The following is a 19190-nucleotide window of genomic DNA, read 5'->3' as shown; positions in this document are numbered from 1 at the left end:
ATGTTTGAATTTTTTTCAAAATCTGAAGGTTAACCCCTACAAAATTGAGTTTTTCGGTAAATGCTTTTTATAATGAAGTTTACACTCTTTAGTGTTGTTTAAAATTTTTTAACCACATTATAAATGGGTCTTAATGTATGCTAAACTCTCTTTCATGGTACATGGACATCACTATATATTTTAAAATTTTAATTTCAATAATTTTATATCTATATTATTAAACTTGAAGTACACATTGGAATTGTTTGGCAATATGGATAGTAGTTAAAAAATAGTATTGTTTGGAAACATGGATAGCAGTAAATTAGAAAAAAGAATAATGAGCTTATGCTACTAAAAAAATTGGAAGTCCATTACATTATATTAAAAAGTAATGGGTCTATATTACTTGATATATATATTTAAATCAAAATAATAATTTAAAATTGATTTATATCAAAAATTCATTAAAAATAAACATAAATTCAAAATTTGATTTTTACTAACATATTTTCAAATAACTATTATAAAAATGTTTTCAATATATATAAGAAAAATACAATACAAAGCCCAATTTCAAACATTAACTTAAATTATTTTGTAACCTATGATAACACATATTTGGTGGGCGTTCGGGTTCGTTTTCGGATCTTTTTGGGATTTCGTGTTCATTTCAGATTTTTGAGGATTTGGTTCGGATTTGGATAATCAGTTTAAATAGGTTTGGTTTAAATATTTGGATAGAGAATTAATAATTATTTAAGTATTTTTGGAGTTTTGAGTATATTTTAACTATTTAAGATATTTACGTTTTATTATTTGTATATATTTTCAAGCATTTAAGCAAACTTAAAAGTATCATATATATTTTCGATGTTTTTATATATATAAAATCTAAAAATAATTAATATATATAAGTACATAAATCTATTTTGGATACCCAAAATACTTCGGTTTGGATCGGATTAGATTTTAGTTTTTCAAATACCAAAATTTCGAATAATTCGGATATTTAGTCAATTCCGGTTCGGATTTAGTACTACTTATTCGGATTGAATCGGTTCAATTCTTCGAATTCGAGTTTTTTGCACAACTCTAAATAGTGACATAAAAATCAAATAGCATCATATTTTGTTTTTTAAATACACCCGCACGGGCGTGCGGGTCAAAATCAAGTACTATTTAAATCAGTGGACTAAACACTATAAAATATATATTCTCTAGAAAAGAGGACACAACATACATTTCAAACCACTTTGACCATAATAATATGTCTGTTAAGGATGCAACTTTGCAATAAAAAAAGATTATCAAATTTTTTGAATTTTTTTCAAAATCTGAAGGTTAACCCCTACAAAATTGAATTTTTCGATAAAGGCTCTTTATAATGAAGTTTACACTCTTTAATGTTGTTTTAAAATTTCTAACCACATTATAAATTATTCTTAATGTATGCTAAACTCTCATTCATGGTACAAAGACATCACTATAGTTTTAAAAAAAATTAATTTAATAAATTTTACATACTATTTAAATCAGTGGACTAAAAACTATAAAATATATATTCTCTAGAGAAACAAACACAACATACGTTTCTAAGCTCTTTGACCATCATCATATATCTTTTAAGGATGCAACTATGCAATAAAAAAAGATTGTCAAATTTTTGGATTTTTTTACGAAAATCTGAAGGTTAACCCCTACAAAATTGAGTTATTCGATAAATGCTCTATATAATGAAGTTTACACTCTTTAATGTTGTTTCAAAATTTCTAACCACATTATAAATGTGTCTTAATGTATGCTAAACTATCTTCCATGGTACATAGACATCACTATAGTTTTTAAAAATTTAATTTAATACGTTTTATATACTTTTTAAAATCAGTGGATTAAGCACTTTAAAATATATATTTTCTAGAGAAACGGACACAAAATACATTTCAAACCTCTTTGAACATCATTATATGCCTGTTAAGGATGCAACTATGCAATAAAAAAAGATTGTCAAAATGTTTGAAATTTTTTCAAAATCTGAAGGTTAACCCCTACAAAATTACGTTTTTCGGTAAATGGTCTATATAATGAAGTTTACACTCTTTAGTGTTGTTTAAAAATTTCTCACCACATTGTAAATGGGTCTTAATGTATGCTAAACTCTCTTTCATGGTACATGGACATCACTATAGATTTTAAAATTTTAATTTCAAAAATTTTATATACTATTTAAATCAGTGGACTAAACACTATAAAATATATATATTCTCTAGAAAAACGGACATAACATACATTTCAAACCACTTTGACCATAATAATATGTCTGTTAAGGATGCAACTATGCAATAAAAAAAGATTATCAAATTTTTTGAATTTTTTTCAAAATCTGAAGGTTAACCCCTAGAAAATTGAATTTTTCGATAAAGGCTCTATATAATGAAATTTACACCCTTTAATGTTGTTTAAAAATTTCTAACCACATTATAAATGGGTCTTAATGTACGCTAAACTCTCTTTCATGGTACAGTGACATCACTATAGTTTAAAAAAAAATTAATTTAATAAATTTTACATACTACTTAAATCTGTGGACTAAAACCAATAAAATATATATTCTCTAGAGAAACAAACACAACATACGTTTCTAAGCTCTTTGATCATCATCATATATCTGTTAAGGATGCAACTATGCAATAAAAAAAGATTGTCAATTTGTTTTGATTTTTTTACGAAAATCTGAAGGTTAACCCCTACAAAATTGAGTTATTCGATAAATGCTCTATATAATGAAGTTTACACTCTTTAATGTTGTTTCAAAATTTCTAACCACATTATAAATGTGTCTTAATGTATGCTAAACTATCTTCCATGGTACATAGACATCACTATAGTTTTTAAAAATTTAATTTAATACGTTTTATATACTTTTTAAAATCAGTGGATTAAGCACTTTAAAATATATATTTTCTAGAGAAACGGACACAAAATACATTTCAAACCTCTTTGAACATCATCATATGCCTGTTAAGGATGCAACTACGCAATAAGAAAAGATTGTCAAAATATTTGAATTTTTTTCAAAATCTGAAGGTTAACCCCTACAAAATTGAGTTTTTCGGTAAATGCTCTATATAATGAAGTTTACACTCTTTAGTGTTGTTTAAAAATTTCTAACCACATTATAAATGGGTCTTAATGTATGCTAAACTCTCTTTCATGGTACATGGACATCACTATAGATTTTAAAATATTAATTTCAAAAATTTTATATACTATTTAAATCTATGGACTAAACACTTTAAAATATATATTCTCTAGAAAAACGGATACAACATACATTTCAAGCCTCTTTTACCATCATCATATGTCTGTTAAGGATCCAACTATGCAAAAAAAAAAAGATTATCAAATTTTTTGAATTTGTTTCAAAATTTGAAGGTTAAACCCCTACAAAATTGAATTTTTCGATAAACGCTCTATATAATGAAGTTTACACTCTTTAATGTTGTTTAAAAATTTCTAACCACATTATAAATGAGTCTTAATGTATGCAAAACTCTCTTTCATGGTACAAAGACATCATTATAGATTTAAAATTATAATTTAATAAATTTTACATACTACTTAAATTAGTGGACTAAACACTATAAAATATATATTCTCTAGAGAAATAAACACAACATACGTTTCAAACCTCTTTGACCATCATCATATATCTGTTAAGGATGCAACTATGCAATAAAAAAATATTGTCAAATTTTTTGAATTTTTTTTATAAATCTGCAGGTTAACCCCTACAAAATTGAGTTTTTCGATAAATGTTCTATATAATAAAGTTTACACTCTTTAATGTTGTTTCAAAATTTCTAACCACATTATAAATGTGTCTTAATGTATGCTAAACTCTCTTTCATGGTACATAGACATCAATATAGTTTTTAAAAATTTAATTTAATAAATTTTATATACTTTTCAAAATCAGTGGACTAAAAACTATAAAATATATATTCTATAGAGAAACAAACACAACATATGTTTCTAAGCTCTTTGACCATCATCATATATCTGTTAAGGATGCAACTATGCAATAAAAAAAGATTATCAAATTTTTTGAATTTTTTACGAAAATCTGAAGGTTAACCCTTACAAAATTGAGTTTTTCGATAAATGCTCTATATAATGAAGTTTACACTCTTTAATGTTGTTTCAAAATTTCTAACCACATTATACAACTATATTAATTTATGTTAAAATCTCTTTCATGGTACATACACATCACTATAGTTTTAAAAAAATTAATTTTATAAATTTTACATACTACTTAAATCACTGAACTAAACACTATAAAATATATGTTCTCTAGAGAAACGGACACAACATACATTTCAAACGTCTTTGACCAGCATTATATGTATGTTAAGGATGCAACTATGCAATAAAAAAATATTGTCAAATTATTTTGAATTATTTCAAAATCTAAAGGTTAACCCCTACAATATTGAGTTTTTTGGTAAATGCTTTATATAATGAAGTTTACACTCTTTAGTGTTGTTTAAAAATTTCTAACCACACTATAAATAGGCCTTAATGTATGCTAAACTCTCTTTCATGGTACATAGACATCACTATAGATTTTAAAATTTTAATTTCATAAATTTTATATACTATATAATAACACTATAAAATATATATTCTCTAGAAAAATGGACACAACATACATTTCAAACAACTTTGACCATAATCATATGTCTGTTAAGGATGCAACTATGCAATAAGAAATATTATCAAATTTTTTGAATTTTTTTTCAAAATCTGAAGGTTAACTAACCCCTACAAAATTGAATTTTTCGATAAAGGCTCTATATAATGAATTTTACACTCTTTAATGTTGTTTAAAAATTTCTAACCATATTATAAATGAGTTTTAATGTATGCTAAACTCTCTTTCATGGTACAAAGACATCACTATAGATTTTAAAATTTTAATTTAATAAATTTTACATACTACTTAAATCAGTGGACTAAACACTATTAAATATATACTCTCTAGAGAAACAGACACAACATATGTTTCAAACCTCTTTGGCATCATCATATATCTGTTAAGGATGAAAATATGCAATAAAAAAAATTGTCAAATTTTTTAAATTTTTTATGAAAATCTGAAGGTTAACCCCTACAAAATTGAGTTTTTTGATAAATGCTCTATGTAATGAAGTTTACACTCTTTAATGTTGTTTCAAAATTTCTAACCAAATTATAAATGTGTCTATATATGCTAAACTCTCTTTCATTTACATAGACATCACTATAGTTTTTCAAAAATTTAATTTAATAAATTTTATATACTTTTTTAAATCAGTGGATTAAACACTATAAAATATATATTTTCTAGAGAAACGGACACAACATACATTTCAAACCTCTTTGACCATCATCATATATCTGTTAAGGATGCAACTATGCAATAAAAAAAGATTGTCAAAATGTTTGAATTTTTTTCAAAATTCTGAAGGTTAACCCCTACAAAATTGAGTTTTTTTTGGGTAAATGCTCTATATAATGAAGTTAACACTCTTTAATGTTGTTTAAAAATTTCTAACCATATTATAAATGAGTCTTAATGTATGCTAAACTCTATTTCATGGTACAAAGACATCACAATATAATTTAAAATTTTAATTTAATAAATTTTACATACTACTTAAATTAGTGGACTAAACACTATAAAATATATATTCTATAGAGAAACAGACACAACATATGTTTCAAACCTCTTTGACCATCATCATATATCTGTTAAGGATGCAACTATGTAATAAAAAAAGATTGTCAAATTATTTTGATATTTTTATGAAAATCTGAAGGTTAACTCCTACAAGATTGAGTTTTTCGATAAATGCTCTATATAATGAAGTTTACTCTCTTTAATGTTGTTTCAAAATTTCTAACCACATTATAAATGTGTCTTAATGTATGCTAAACTCTTTTTCATGGTACATAGACATCACTATAGTTTTTAAAAATTTAATTTAATAAGTTTTATATACTTTTTTAAATCAGTGGACTAAACATAGTAAAATATATATTCTCTAGAGAAACGGACACAACATACATTTCAAACCTCTTTGACCATCATCATATCTCTGTTAAGGATGCAACAAAAAAAGATTGTCAATTTTTTTGAATTGTTTTCAAAATCTGAAGGTTAACAAAATTGAGTTTTTCGGTCAATGCGCTATATAATGAAGTTTACGGTCTTTAATGTTTTTTTTTAATTTCTAACCACATTGTACAATTATATTAATGTATGCTAAACTCTCTTTCATGCTACATAGACATCACTATAGTTTAAAAAATTAGTTTAATAAATTTTATATACTACTTAAATCAGTGGACTAAAGACTATAAAATATATATTCTCTAGAGAAACTGACACAACATACACTTCAAACCTCTTTGACCATCATCATATGTCTGTTAAGGATGAAACTACGCAATAGAAAAAGATTGTCAAATTTTTTGAATTTATTTAAAAATCTGAAGGTTAACCCCTACAAAATTGAGTTTTTCGGTAATTGTTCTATAAAATGAAGTTTACACTCTTTAATGTTGTTTAAAAATTTCTAACCACATTATACATTTTTATTAATGTATGCTAAACTCTCTTTCATGGTACATAGACATCACTATAGCTATAAAAAATGTAATTTAATTAATTTTATATACTACTTAAATTAGTGGACTAAACACTATAAAATATATATTCTCTAGAGAAACGGACGCAACATACATTTCAAACTTCTTTGACCATCATTATATGTCTGTTAAGGATGCAACTATGCAATAAAAAAATTGTCAAATTTATTGAATTTTGTTTAAAAATATGAAGATTAACCCCTACAAAACTGAGTTTTTCGGTAAATACTCTATATAATAAAGTTTACACTCTTTAATGTTGTTTAAAAAATTTTAACCATATTATACGTTTATATTCTTGTATGCTAACCTCTCTTTCATGGTACATAGACATCACTATAGTAATAAAAAAATTAAATTTAATTAATTTTATATACTACTTAAACTAAGAAATATATGGTCTACAAATAGTACACTCTCATCACTAAAAAATAGCCAGAAGTAAAAGAAGATCCACATGAGTTAGATCATGAATCAATTGATTATTATATTCTAAAAACTAACTTGTACAAAGTGTAAAAATTAGATCTAGTTACAAAAACATCCAGTTGAGAACTAAAGAACAAATGTAACTTTTTAAAAATTAATTCTAAAGAACAAGTTCAAAAACAAAATTAGATAGAATTTCTCAAACGAACCGTACTCTGGTTTTTTTATTATACTTTTTTGGTTTTGTAACTGATTCACTTAATTAACTTTCTTCTTTATTATAGTACACATATAATTCACTTAACTAAATTTTTGGTTGTTTTTTTTATTTTCTGAAACACATATAATCCAAGTCCAAACAGATCTTAAATTGTTCTAACAACGGAATGTTAATGCCACTTAAAGTCAAGGCTAATGTAAAATGTACAATAATTGTTCCACAGTTTTTTGCTTACCTTTTATGAAGGAAGATGTAGATATCTATACTATTATTTATGAAATGATTTTGCTGATTTGTCGCATTCTCCATTATTTTTGCTAATTTTGCTTATTTTTCATATTCTTAGTAGTTTTTAGATTAAATTATCAATTTATTAATTTAGATAATATAAATATTTCGATTTTAATTAATTTATTAATTTAAATAATAAAATATTTCAAATTTTCTAATTGGAATTATGATTATAATTATTTTAACTTTCCCAACAATCTTACTAGGATTTAGCTTAAATCACTAATTTATTAATTTAAATAACATAACAATTTCAAAATTTCTAATTGGAATTACAATTATAATTATTTTAAACAAGTTATGACCAATTCTTATTTTGAGTTTGAAATACTAGGAGAAAATCGGTTTTGTTATATGGAGTTTTTGAATTATGAATTAGGTATTCTGATTTTTTCCAATAGTTATTTTACGTGTATGTTTTATTACTGTTTAATCTATAAAAAAATATACTTTGATATTAAGTTTAGAGAGTTGCCTATGTAATCATGTTATGAACATGTGCTTAATGGTTTAGTTTCTAAAACGGCTAAAGTAGATATATTCTTAATGAATAATTAGATTTATCATTATGTAATTAACCATAAATTAACTTTAATAATAAAACTATCATATATATTGCTTCTTTTATTAAAAGTAAACTTATGGAATATTAAGATAAGTTAATGTATATATTGATCAAGTAAACCAATGAAATATTATCATTATCTCAAATTTTGTTTTTTTAAGTTTTCTTCTAAATTATCATCGAACTTTAGTTTTTATTTAATTTTTATTTATTTTGTTCTTACTTGGATTGTGTGTATTTTAGTATTTTTTTTGGTAATTTAATATATGTTTCTGGTTCAAAAATACAAAGCAGATTAAGGAGACCAAAAGTTCACATTCTTACTGTACTTTATTTTGTGGAGTATTTGATATGTAATTATAAATTATCATGATTTTAAAATTATATTACATATATTAATAATTATTAGTAAAACGATTATGCCCGCACATGCGGACAAAACACCTAGTTTGTAAGTAAACATGATATTTATTCGAAGCAATGGCAAGAAAGTGGTTAGATATTTGTAATTCATGTTCAAAAACAAAATCACATGCGCTTTTTTATTAGCAATAATAATGGTGCTCATCGTTCTTTTCTTTTAATATTGTAGATTATTATGGTTGAAGTGCACTAAAGAACAAGAGGTTTTGTTACAAGTAGGTTTTATACTTCATGTCTTACAAAAATGTTATTTTGAATTTTTTCCTAAAAATTAAGAAAATAATTAAAAATCTTATATTTTTGATAATTACATTTATTTAACCAATAATATTTGAGATAAATAAACATCTTTATAAGATCAAACATGTTGGAGTGAATATTAATGTTAAAATTGATATAAATTGTATATGAATTCTAAAGTGACATTCTTTGTGTTACAAAAAATATCAAAATGACAATTATTGAAAAAAGAATAAGTATGATTTTATCATGGCAAGCTTTAAGTACGTATTGTATGTATTAAATGATTGATCAAATCAAAATCTCCTTAGATTGACATTTGGCAGTAAAGTAACTGAAATGTATTAGTCAGTGAATATTAATACATTTTCAATTTGGTAATGTGTCAAAGAAACACACAAAAACATATCTACAGGATTGGCAACAATATATTTGGAATGTGCTAGTCAATGGAAGTTAATACAATTTCTGCTTTGACTTTGAATATATTCAGAGTCAAATCAATTTCTGTTTTGAATTTGTATAGTATGATTAAAGATATCTCAAAACAACATATCCTTAGCACAACTATAAAATAGATTTCGAGACATAGGCAAAAGTGATACATTGACAATACTCTTTAAACATGAATTACACGATTGGATTCATGAGCTTTCTCGTAATTTCTTCAATCTTCATCGTTCTCTTGGTTCCAGGTTGGTCCGTTTATAAACTGCACGTTTTGTCTTTTCTAATAACAAATTGTGAAAATATTAATATTCTGTTATCATAGTTCTTTTTTTTTTTGAATGAAATGTAGAAAAAGTAGAAGCAATGAAATGTCTTGGACCATGTGAGTTTTACAACTGTAAGGTCGACTGCAAAAAAAGAGGATATCTGGCAGGCGAATGCGTTGGTTGGAATCAACCTGATATGTGTTGTTGCATTCCTAAACTCCATAACTAACATTATTGCATGTCTAAATGTTTTGAAACATTCTTAATAATAAATATCGTCGCCTTGATAATATGCAAGCAATTTTTTTCTCTCCTTTTACACTTTTGATCGTCTTTTTCAAAACTCAGAAACCGTACCTTTATCAGATCTCACCTTGTGAATAAGAAAGATATCGTATCACCGATCTTTCTCTTCAAAAATTTGGACACATCTGAATTTACATCTACTATTTTCAGTTAATTTCGTAACTAAAATTTAAGTTTAAGAAAAAACAAATATTAAGACATAAATAATGATTTAATTAATTGGGTGTGCGATGGTGGATAGTGTTTTAGCCTATATTGTATAGTGGCATCAATGCACAGTGGTAAACTAAATAGGCATGTTTGGCCACCGTCACCGGTAATGTTCTTATTTCTCCTCCATTACATCCAATTTTAGTCAAAATATCAATTTAACCTCATCTTACCTAGTTTTATATTTAGAAACGTAATTGAAGTGGTTCATTTTTTGTATTTGTTTTTATCCAAGATTCTTTTTTGTGGCATAAAACAGTATAACAATGAAATTAAATTTGTGAAAAATAAATGTACTAGCTATTATCATGAAAGGGAATAATTTTCTTTATTAGGCGTAAAAAGACTAAGTTTCTTTAGAACTTATTTTGACAGCTAAAATATAAAGAGCAATTGAGAACTCTTTAACATGAAAATGAAAGAAGAAAACAAAATAAATTAAGATTCATTCAAAAAGGTTAAGAAACTTAATTTATGTATTAGGTAGAATTTTTAGTAGGTGCTCCCAAAATGTAATAGCCTACAAAATGAACAATAACATTCATTAAATGAATCATAAGAGATTAAAAAAAACACGAAAATGCATGAATCATAAGAGATTAAAAAAACACGAAAATGCATGCGGTCATATTTCAAAACAGAAACTTCAGTTCTCAAAATAATGAAAACAAGATTCCAAGTCTTGAAGATGTGGCTCAAAAGACAGCCAATATGTTTTCCAAGCCTCTCTACATCGGTGAAAGTGATTGATTACTTCAGGATTTGGAATCTTTGTTTCATTTTTTCAGAGCTGAAGTTTCTGTTTTGAAACTGTAAAAGAGTTTACCCCAGAGAGAAAACATCACAAGACCACCTTGTATGTTTTCTTCTAGATAGGCTTTCTTAGCAAGAACCATAAAATATTGAAGACAACACAACTTTATCAATTACGTATCACACAAATATTGAAGTCTTCATCAATAGTTAGCACAACTTAATCAACGTTCTGCACAAATATTAAAGTTTTCGTTAATAGATAGCAGAATGACATCTTTTCCTCTCACCCAGTTATTAAGATGCTGATTTGAAAATATAATATAGTATATCATATTGTCTGGATGATTTTTAGATCCTCAAGCACATTCACTTCCCCCATGTGACCACTATACCTTATGCTCATTACAAAGTTAGATCACACAATTAACCGCTAATAAATAACAATGTTATAGTCATGCAATGATCAACTAATCAGTGTTCGATAAGCGAGCAATCATTGTTCTTTTTTCTTAAGAAAAGATATGTATTTTCAACATCAGAAAATGAAAACACTGAGACACATGTGTCATATGATATTAAAATTCGAACCCACAAAACATAAACAGCTTTGTTTTCATTTTCTTGTTGTTCATGACAAGCCAAAAACTATATGCATCACCTAAACATTAAACTCCCAAGTAGTTAAACAAACAATATATATTTTGCCTAAGTGAGTTGTTGCAAAACCAAAGAACAAGAAGAGAACACATGCATACAAGAGGTGTCAATGCACAAGAGAAGACACGAGATTCTTGGAGAGCAAGAAAGTTACGAACAGGCAAACCATCTTCTGAAAGAGAGTAATCCTGACGGTTCAGGGATCTGATCAGGAGAAATCGGTTGCGTACTCGGAAGATGTTTGAAGAAGGCCTTCACAGCTCCAGCCACACCATCCTCGTCCTTCATCTCCTTTGCTAACGTCTCCGCACTGCTCTTCACCTGCTCCCAATCAAATGCTCAGTGTCATTTACAAACCCAATGGCCAATGGCATTGCCATGATCATTTAAATATTCTCAAAGTATACTAATTCACCTTCTCGTCTAGCATAAAATTTATGGCATCTTCAAGCTTATGAAGTGAGAACTCGTCCACTGGAATTGGTGCAGGCCCTACTCCTCTAGCGTGCACTCGTTCTCCCCAAAAAGGTTGGTCTCCAAAGAAAGGCACAATAGTTGTTGGGCACTGTGTGTTTAAGACAAAAGAAAAAACACTTATTAACTACTAAAGTCCCATCTCAAGAAGCATACTATTTTTTAGCTTCCACTCAAATTAAACTTACCGCTGCTTTAAGACCTGCAGCCGTTGTTCCAGCACCACCATGATGAACCTGAAAGCAGAAGAGTAACAGTTTGAGACATGTTCAGAGACTAATCTAAGAGGAGTGGCAGATTATTATAGGGCATACCACTGCCTTGCATCTTGGGAATAACCAGTCATGTGGGACATTATCCAACAAGTAAACGAAGTCCTTGGGTTCTTTCACTGTATTAAAGCCACATCAACCATATATATTGTAAATAATATAAAAAACAAGCAAGCATCCAATAGAAATGGTAGACATACAGTTTCCAAGGCCACCCCAGCCTTTGTTGATGATTCCTCTCTGTTTAGTTCTTTCAAGTGCTTCCACAATGATCTCAGTCATTTTCTCTGGTTCTTGGACAGGCTTTCACCACAAATAAACACAAAAAGATAGATACATTATTTTTCAATTTCTCACAAGATAAGTTAATTACACAGCCTTAGATAAATGTTTGAGTGAAAAAAAAACTCACAAGACTACCAAAGCCGATATAAATAGGTTTGTCACCAGCTTCTAGCCATTCCACAAGCTCAGCAGGAGGTTCATAGTTTGACGCAAGATCAAGGAAGCAAAATCCCACTACATCAATTTGTGGCCCCCAGTCTGAAAAAAAGTTGAGAAGTAATGAAACTAAACTTGCTATTCATAGAAACATAAATAAACATAATCATTTCATCAGTAAGCTCATGAGTTATACTACCTTTTGGCTTTGGGACTAGATTAGGACTCCACATATATCCATGTGGAATATTAGAGCCAGAGCCTTGTGTTCCACTTAGATATGAAACAGGACGCAGCTTCAGTTTCTTTTTCCTTAGGTCCTTTATCATGTCCCTTATTCCAAGCCAGATCAATGAATCAACGATATGATAAGAAAGCTGAAATTTAATTGAGACAATGTCAAAAGAAGAAGTTAAGTTTTATAGCAAACCAATCAGAGAGTAAACAAGTCTCACTCTGTATCCTGCTGGTTGTTTGACACGTGACAAAGGGTGTGGAAACTCACTAGTTGGCCTGAAAGATAGTGAATAATTCACAACAACAACAAATTAACATTCATTTCAGCCAGAATCTGTTGCTAATACAAGACTTACGTCCATGGCATGGTGAAAAACACATGAATCGGTATCCTCAGTGCCTCTGCCACATGAGTATGTCCTGAAATGGCCAGTCCCAAAGTTAGTTATGGCATTGCAGATGTTAAAAAAGTAGTCAGTAATTCAAGAGTTTCTGAAAGTAAATTAACCATATGCTGGAGGGTTGGCGATGATGGCATCAGCTTTAAAGGAGTTCCCAGAATCTGGATCAGGCTCTTTACATGCTGGAAGTAGAGAATTTATGATGTCCTTCATTTGTTTTCGTTGGATTTGAATCTCTGAAGGGCCTGATGGCAAAAAACCTTTGTTCTTAACCATATCTACACACAACATAATAAAGAAACCAGTGAATTGCTGATAACCGTTTAAAGCTACATGTTGTGAACAAAAGCTAATTAACTTTAGAAGAAATCAAATAACTTAAAGAGAGGAAAACGAATTGAGGCAAATACCCATTGTGAATGAATAAATTTACAATCTTTTAAACCCGTATTTATACTAGCCTCAAAACCCGATTAACTTTTCTCTTTAGTAAAACATCCTAATCCTATATGACCTTTTACTAGTGCACACTTCGAGAATTAACACTACATATGAAGAGAGAGTGGGGACTGTTTTGGTAGATAACATACATTCAGCTAGCACTTTTGGATCTCCACCTAAAGGATAAAACTCCAATCCAGCAGTCAAAACAAACTCTTTAAAATTTGCATGAGTTGCAAGTCTCACTCTATGCCCATACTCCTGCATTTTCAAACATTCTACATTAATCTCAAGAACATGAAAGAAAAAAAAGAATGAAGATACATATAATGCAACTCCACTGAACTCACAAGAGTTCACAACACCAACACCAACCTGAAGGCGTTTGGCTATTGCAACGAAAGGCTGAACGTCTCCGCGTGTTCCAACGATCAGCATCACAATCTGCATAGGAGGGATGTACTGAAGATCCTCAATGGACTCATCAGGACAAACACCGTTTCTGGATGATTCTACTTCACGGTCTACAGGGATAGGTTGTGGGATAGCATCTGCTGGAACTTCAAACTCAACTGTCCCATCATGTTTCACAGTAGCTATACGGTTCAACAATTTTAGCTGCAAAAAATACAAACATTAAAAAAAAAAAAGGTAATTCAAAATACAGACATTTAAAATATACGGTTGTACCTTCTTCCCTGCAGAGATTGTGTCATCGAAAATCTTAGCGGCATCCTCGGCAAGAATCTGCTGCCTCTCAGACATTGATTTAACTAACTTAGGCTTCGACGATGATGGTGATGATAATGATGATGATGATGATTCAGCCATATCGCTACTCGAAGAACTCTCCACTGGCATTGACCATACTCGTGAAAAGCTTTTATTGCCACCACCTGAAAACACACACACCAACCAGAAGGGAATGGATCCAAATCTGATAAAGGATCGCCCTTTAGCCTAAACTAAGATAAATAAACAATACCTGAAGATTCAGACACAGCGTTGTCGGCAATGGAGGCAACAGGAGGATCCCGTTTGCTCTCTACTTCTTCAGAGCCATTAACGACGGCACTACAACCACCGCCTTCAATCTCCTCAATTTTCACTGAAGCACGGTCGGAACTTGAAGAAGAAGAAGAAGAAGCCCTGTCTAGTTTAGCCGGCGATAAATCCGGCATCGTATTCTCTCTCTCGGTCTCTTCACCAGAAGAGACGATCTTGATCTCTCTTGGGTGTCTTTTGAATGTGCGTATATGAACCGCAGAAAGTGAAGGGTAAGATGAATTATACGATTCTTTTCTTGCTTCTCTTGTAATTCTTCAAAAAATCGAAACTTTAATAGAAGAAAAAGTTTGTTCGGACAGAATGGGTCGATGGTCGTGTGTGTGATGGTTCGGTCCGGTTCAGACAAAGATTTCGCGAATAACTGTCGGAACGATGAATGATTCGGTCAAATAAATATTCCTTGAAATGCTGTCGTATCGTTTGACAGCGAATTGAATCTACTCTTCTGTCTTTTCGTATTGTACCTTTTTGCCGTCTTCGCCTGGATATTTAATTTAATTTTAGACACTTCCAAATTTACGACCAAATAAAAAAAGATACTCCCATCATTTTTAATTAAATGACGTTTTAAAATTTTAGTTTTTTATAAAAAAAAATTATTAAAGTTTTATACTCTCTTGATACATACTCCCTGGGTTTCAACATAATCCATGTTTTAGATAAAAAAACATATTTTTAAAAGATACATATTTTATATTTTTAATGCATATAATAATGGTAAACTGTACATTTTAAAGATATTAATCGTGTTACTGAATTTCGATTGATTAAAAATTATAAAAATAGCTAATCACAAAAAATAATACATTTATTAGCATGTTTTTTTAGTATGCGTGAAAACTCTAAAATATATGTTATTTTGAAAAAATATGGAGTATATAATCAATTATTCAACTAAACACAATTCAACAAATAACAAAATATACTATAAAATACAAATGGTAATAAAACATAAAAATTAATAAATTTTATATTGAAAATTGAAAATGTTATTTTATTTTTAACAAAAAAATCTGTAAGCCATAATTTATTTTGAAAAAAAAACGGAGAGAGAGTATCACTTTTGGATCTTTATTAACGGTGCACAATTTGTTTGTTCAAAGGTTGATATTTTATTTTATTTATTTCCCTTTTTTTTATACATGGAGTTATTTAAATAACAAATTTTAAAATAATTCCTATTTTAAAATTCACTAGTTGTGTAAGATATGTAATTTGCTCATATGAGAAAATGATATTATGAAATAGGAGTTACTGAACATTACCAGCAGTAACTAACTAGTCCATCCACTCAAGATGAGAGGCTCACATAGAAAGAGCCATCCTCAGTTCTGAAATGATGCTTGATGGCAGGAATATGTTTAACCCTCGACCTGTCTACACCCTCTTCCCCACGAATCCTCTCCACTAGCTGATCAGAAACATGACTCAAATGCAGTTCTTGAAGGTTCACAAGATTCTTTATTCCCCTCGGTACCGACTCCAACACTCTACAAGCTCTGATGTAAAGCTTCTGTATCCCAACCATTGCACCATCTTCTATCACAACCTCTTTCAGATGTTTCATCTGGACTATATCTAGCATCTTCAGATTCTCAAACCCTTCAGCAAAACACAACCTAGTCCCCATGTATGCATTGTAAAATGAAAGCCATACTAATTTAGGAAGCGTTTGGAGGTAGTGAATGGAGTTTTCTTGCAGCTTAGAGCCGCGCAGACCCAAATAGGTAACGTTCTGAAGAGTACTGAACCAACTCGGTACTCTTTCTAGTTTCCCTGCAAGAAAGAGTTTCTCAATACTTGCAGTTGCTATCAGTCTATCTATCTCTAACGGTTCCTCTTCATGAATAGACGTTAGGGATAAGAATCTGAGTCTTTTGATCTTGTTCAGCGACTCGCATAAGTCACGTCCATGTTCTCTTCTAATCATGACAATACTTACTCTCGTGAGCTGAGTCATGCCCCCTAGCGTTTTGATAAGCTCAGCTTCTGCGTTGAAGCAGTCCATGACTTGCAAATCCTTCAGCTGGCAGATACTCGGAGAAACCTTTGTGCCTAAAACATAGTTCCAGTTGGAATCATGTCCATAGTTGCAACGGAAAGTAATCAGATAACGCAGCTTCCGAAGCTTCCACATCCCTGGAGGAAGCTCATCAACCTTGGAGTGCCTAGTGTTCAATGTCTCCAAGTTGATGAGTCTATGAAAGTCTCTTGGGAGTTCCTTCACTTCGGTTTTCGACAAGTTCAAGTACTTTAAATTGAACAGAGTTACCAAAAACTCAGGTAGCTTGCTGATGCCGGAGCCTTCAAGGTCTAAGGCTCTTAGAAGTTTCAGACTTGGAGGCAGTTCAATGCTGTGTTTAGTGCAAACCAAAAGAGTGTGAAGGTTTGTTCTACGTACAGTACCTGATCTCATCTCTTTCTGAATGCATAAATGGCGAGTACCGTGATCCTCGGCTGTTTCTGCATCATCATCATCATCATCACCATTAACATCACAGAACCTCTCAGCTTTGGATATAGATAGAGCGATCTCCCTTATCACATCATGCATCTTGAACACTTTGGGACGTCCAAAAGGATTCCACAAGATAACTTGAAGCATGTTTCTGTAAACAAGCTCATTTAAGTAACCATCAGCCACTTCCTCCGCTTTCACTCCTCTGATCGGTTCCACAAACCGTTGCGCCATCCACATCCTAACCAGCCTCTTCCTTTTCATCCGATAGTTCACAGGGAACATACAACAGTACAAGAAACAACGTTTAAGAGGATACGGCAGATCACTGAAGCTAAGCGACAAGATGCTTCTAACAACCTTGAGCTCAAGATTGTTGTTAAGTTCCCAGTTCAAAGAGTTGTAGACTTGCTTCCACTCTGACTCCAACCTCTTTGTTGACATCATGCTCCCCAAAGAAGCTATAGCTAACGGCAGGCCTTGACATCTCTCAAGTAACTTCCTTGCTATCAGCTCTAGATTCCTCCTCCTACATTCCTCAAGGCTTCCAGAAAACGCTTTGTTGCAGAAAAGCACCCAAGCTTCGTCTTCGTTCAAGAGCTCAATCTCATGCTTTCTACTCCCACTGCCATATGAGAAAGAAGCCACGTTATTGCTGCGAGTAGTTATCACAACACGGCTTCCGCTAATGCCATCTGGTAGAGCGATGCTTATCTCCCTCCACAGACTAGTGTTCCACACATCATCAAGCACAACAAAGTACCTCTTGGAATGCAAATACTCCACAAGCTTCTCAACCAGCTCTCTGTAAGTTAAGGAGTACAACTCACCTGGAATTTGCGTTTCTGCTTCTTTGTAGAACTCTTTTATCATTGTCCTAAACACATCTTCAATCACATAGGATTTAGAGATAGTAACCCAAGCGTATGACGCGAAATGCTTGCGCACGGTTTGGGACTTGAAGATGTTAGCTGAGAGTGTAGTCTTCCCTGAACCACCCATTCCGACCACCGAGACAACTATCCTTTGAGGTTCAGGACTTAGAAGCCATCCAATGAGCTTTCCTTTAGCTGCATCAATCCCTACAAGACTGTTTTCACTAAAGAACAGCGATGACTCGCTGATGTTATTCAGCCACTTTGTACCACCACCATCATCAACAGGCGATACTGATGCTCCTTGATAGGTTTGGTACCTTTTCATGGATTCAGAAATGGAACGAATCATGACATTCGCGGCTCCTAGCTTCTGAGCTATGGAGTGTCTAGCCCACATGTACTTGGGGAAATGAAACGCACGCTGAAGCTTTGTGCAGTTGCGATAACCGTGGATGTGATAGGTGAATTCGTCGATGATGTCTTCCACTTGGTAAGCCAAGTCTCTTATGTTTGACACAAAAGTTTGAAAGAGTTGAGTTGTTGTTGTTGTTCCCGTTGTTGTGGTGGTGGAACCATTCCAATCTTGTTTATGTGTGTCCTCAAGAAAGGACTTTATGATAAGCAACTCCTTTTTCATCTTCTCGATCTCGCTGTGAACTCCTGACAGCAACAAGGTCTCGTTTTCTAGGAGGCTGAGAATCAGTCCTATCCCAACATCAACAGTAGCTGAAGCCATCTTCTCTTTAGCTTGACAAACAATATCTCTTGAACCTTTTTTTTCTGTGTGACTTATTCACATTTCACCGGAAAGATAACATACTGCCTCAATTATTATCTGTAAAGTCAACGTCTTTCTGCTGCTTTCACATCTGCAACTTTGAATTTTAATTTCATACTAGTCTTGGCATATTTATCTGAAACCGAAAAACCGAATCAACCAAACCAAGACAGAAACCAAACTAATTTCATAAATATTAGCTGGTTCACATATTAGATCCATTTTTTTATCGGACATTAGCCGTTTCATGACTT

At 30.9% G+C, this 19190-nt stretch overlaps 2 protein-coding genes and 1 long non-coding RNA gene across 3 annotated transcripts; 1 reads left to right on the top strand and 2 right to left on the bottom strand.

The window, feature by feature from the left end:
- Positions 1 to 6338: 6338 nt before the first annotated feature.
- On the top strand, positions 6339 to 9849 carry LOC125589222. Its single transcript, XR_007325401.1, has 2 exons — positions 6339 to 9538; positions 9643 to 9849. It is a non-coding gene; the product is annotated as an uncharacterized LOC125589222 (long non-coding RNA).
- A 1525-nt stretch (positions 9850 to 11374) lies between these two features.
- Positions 11375 to 15048, bottom strand: LOC111202433 (sterol 3-beta-glucosyltransferase UGT80A2-like). The gene is made up of 14 exons (XM_022695301.2): positions 14740 to 15048; positions 14445 to 14650; positions 14130 to 14372; positions 13904 to 14015; positions 13421 to 13591; positions 13269 to 13332; positions 13131 to 13188; positions 12875 to 13052; positions 12647 to 12777; positions 12435 to 12537; positions 12277 to 12353; positions 12151 to 12198; positions 11904 to 12053; positions 11375 to 11809 (listed from the first exon to the last, which is right to left on the bottom strand). The coding sequence occupies exons 1-14, from the start codon at positions 14933 to 14935 to the stop codon at positions 11639 to 11641; spliced, it is 1908 nt and encodes a 635-aa protein (XP_022551022.2). The 5' UTR covers positions 14936 to 15048; the 3' UTR covers positions 11375 to 11638.
- Positions 15049 to 15068: 20 nt separating this feature from the next.
- LOC111202432 (disease resistance protein RPM1) lies at positions 15069 to 19128 on the bottom strand. The gene is made up of 2 exons (XM_022695300.2): positions 16088 to 19128; positions 15069 to 15303 (listed from the first exon to the last, which is right to left on the bottom strand). Exon 1 carries the CDS (start codon positions 18892 to 18894, stop codon positions 16114 to 16116), a length of 2781 nt encoding a protein of 926 aa, XP_022551021.2. The 5' UTR covers positions 18895 to 19128; the 3' UTR covers positions 15069 to 15303; positions 16088 to 16113.
- Between the last annotated feature and the right edge of the window lie 62 nt (positions 19129 to 19190).

The sequence above is a fragment of the Brassica napus genome, chromosome A1, assembly GCF_020379485.1.
Source record: "Brassica napus cultivar Da-Ae chromosome A1, Da-Ae, whole genome shotgun sequence".
NCBI classification, from domain to species: Eukaryota; Viridiplantae; Streptophyta; class Magnoliopsida; order Brassicales; family Brassicaceae; genus Brassica; species Brassica napus.
Note: the sequence above shows the minus strand (reverse complement) of the source record. Positions and strands in the feature narration are given on the sequence as shown.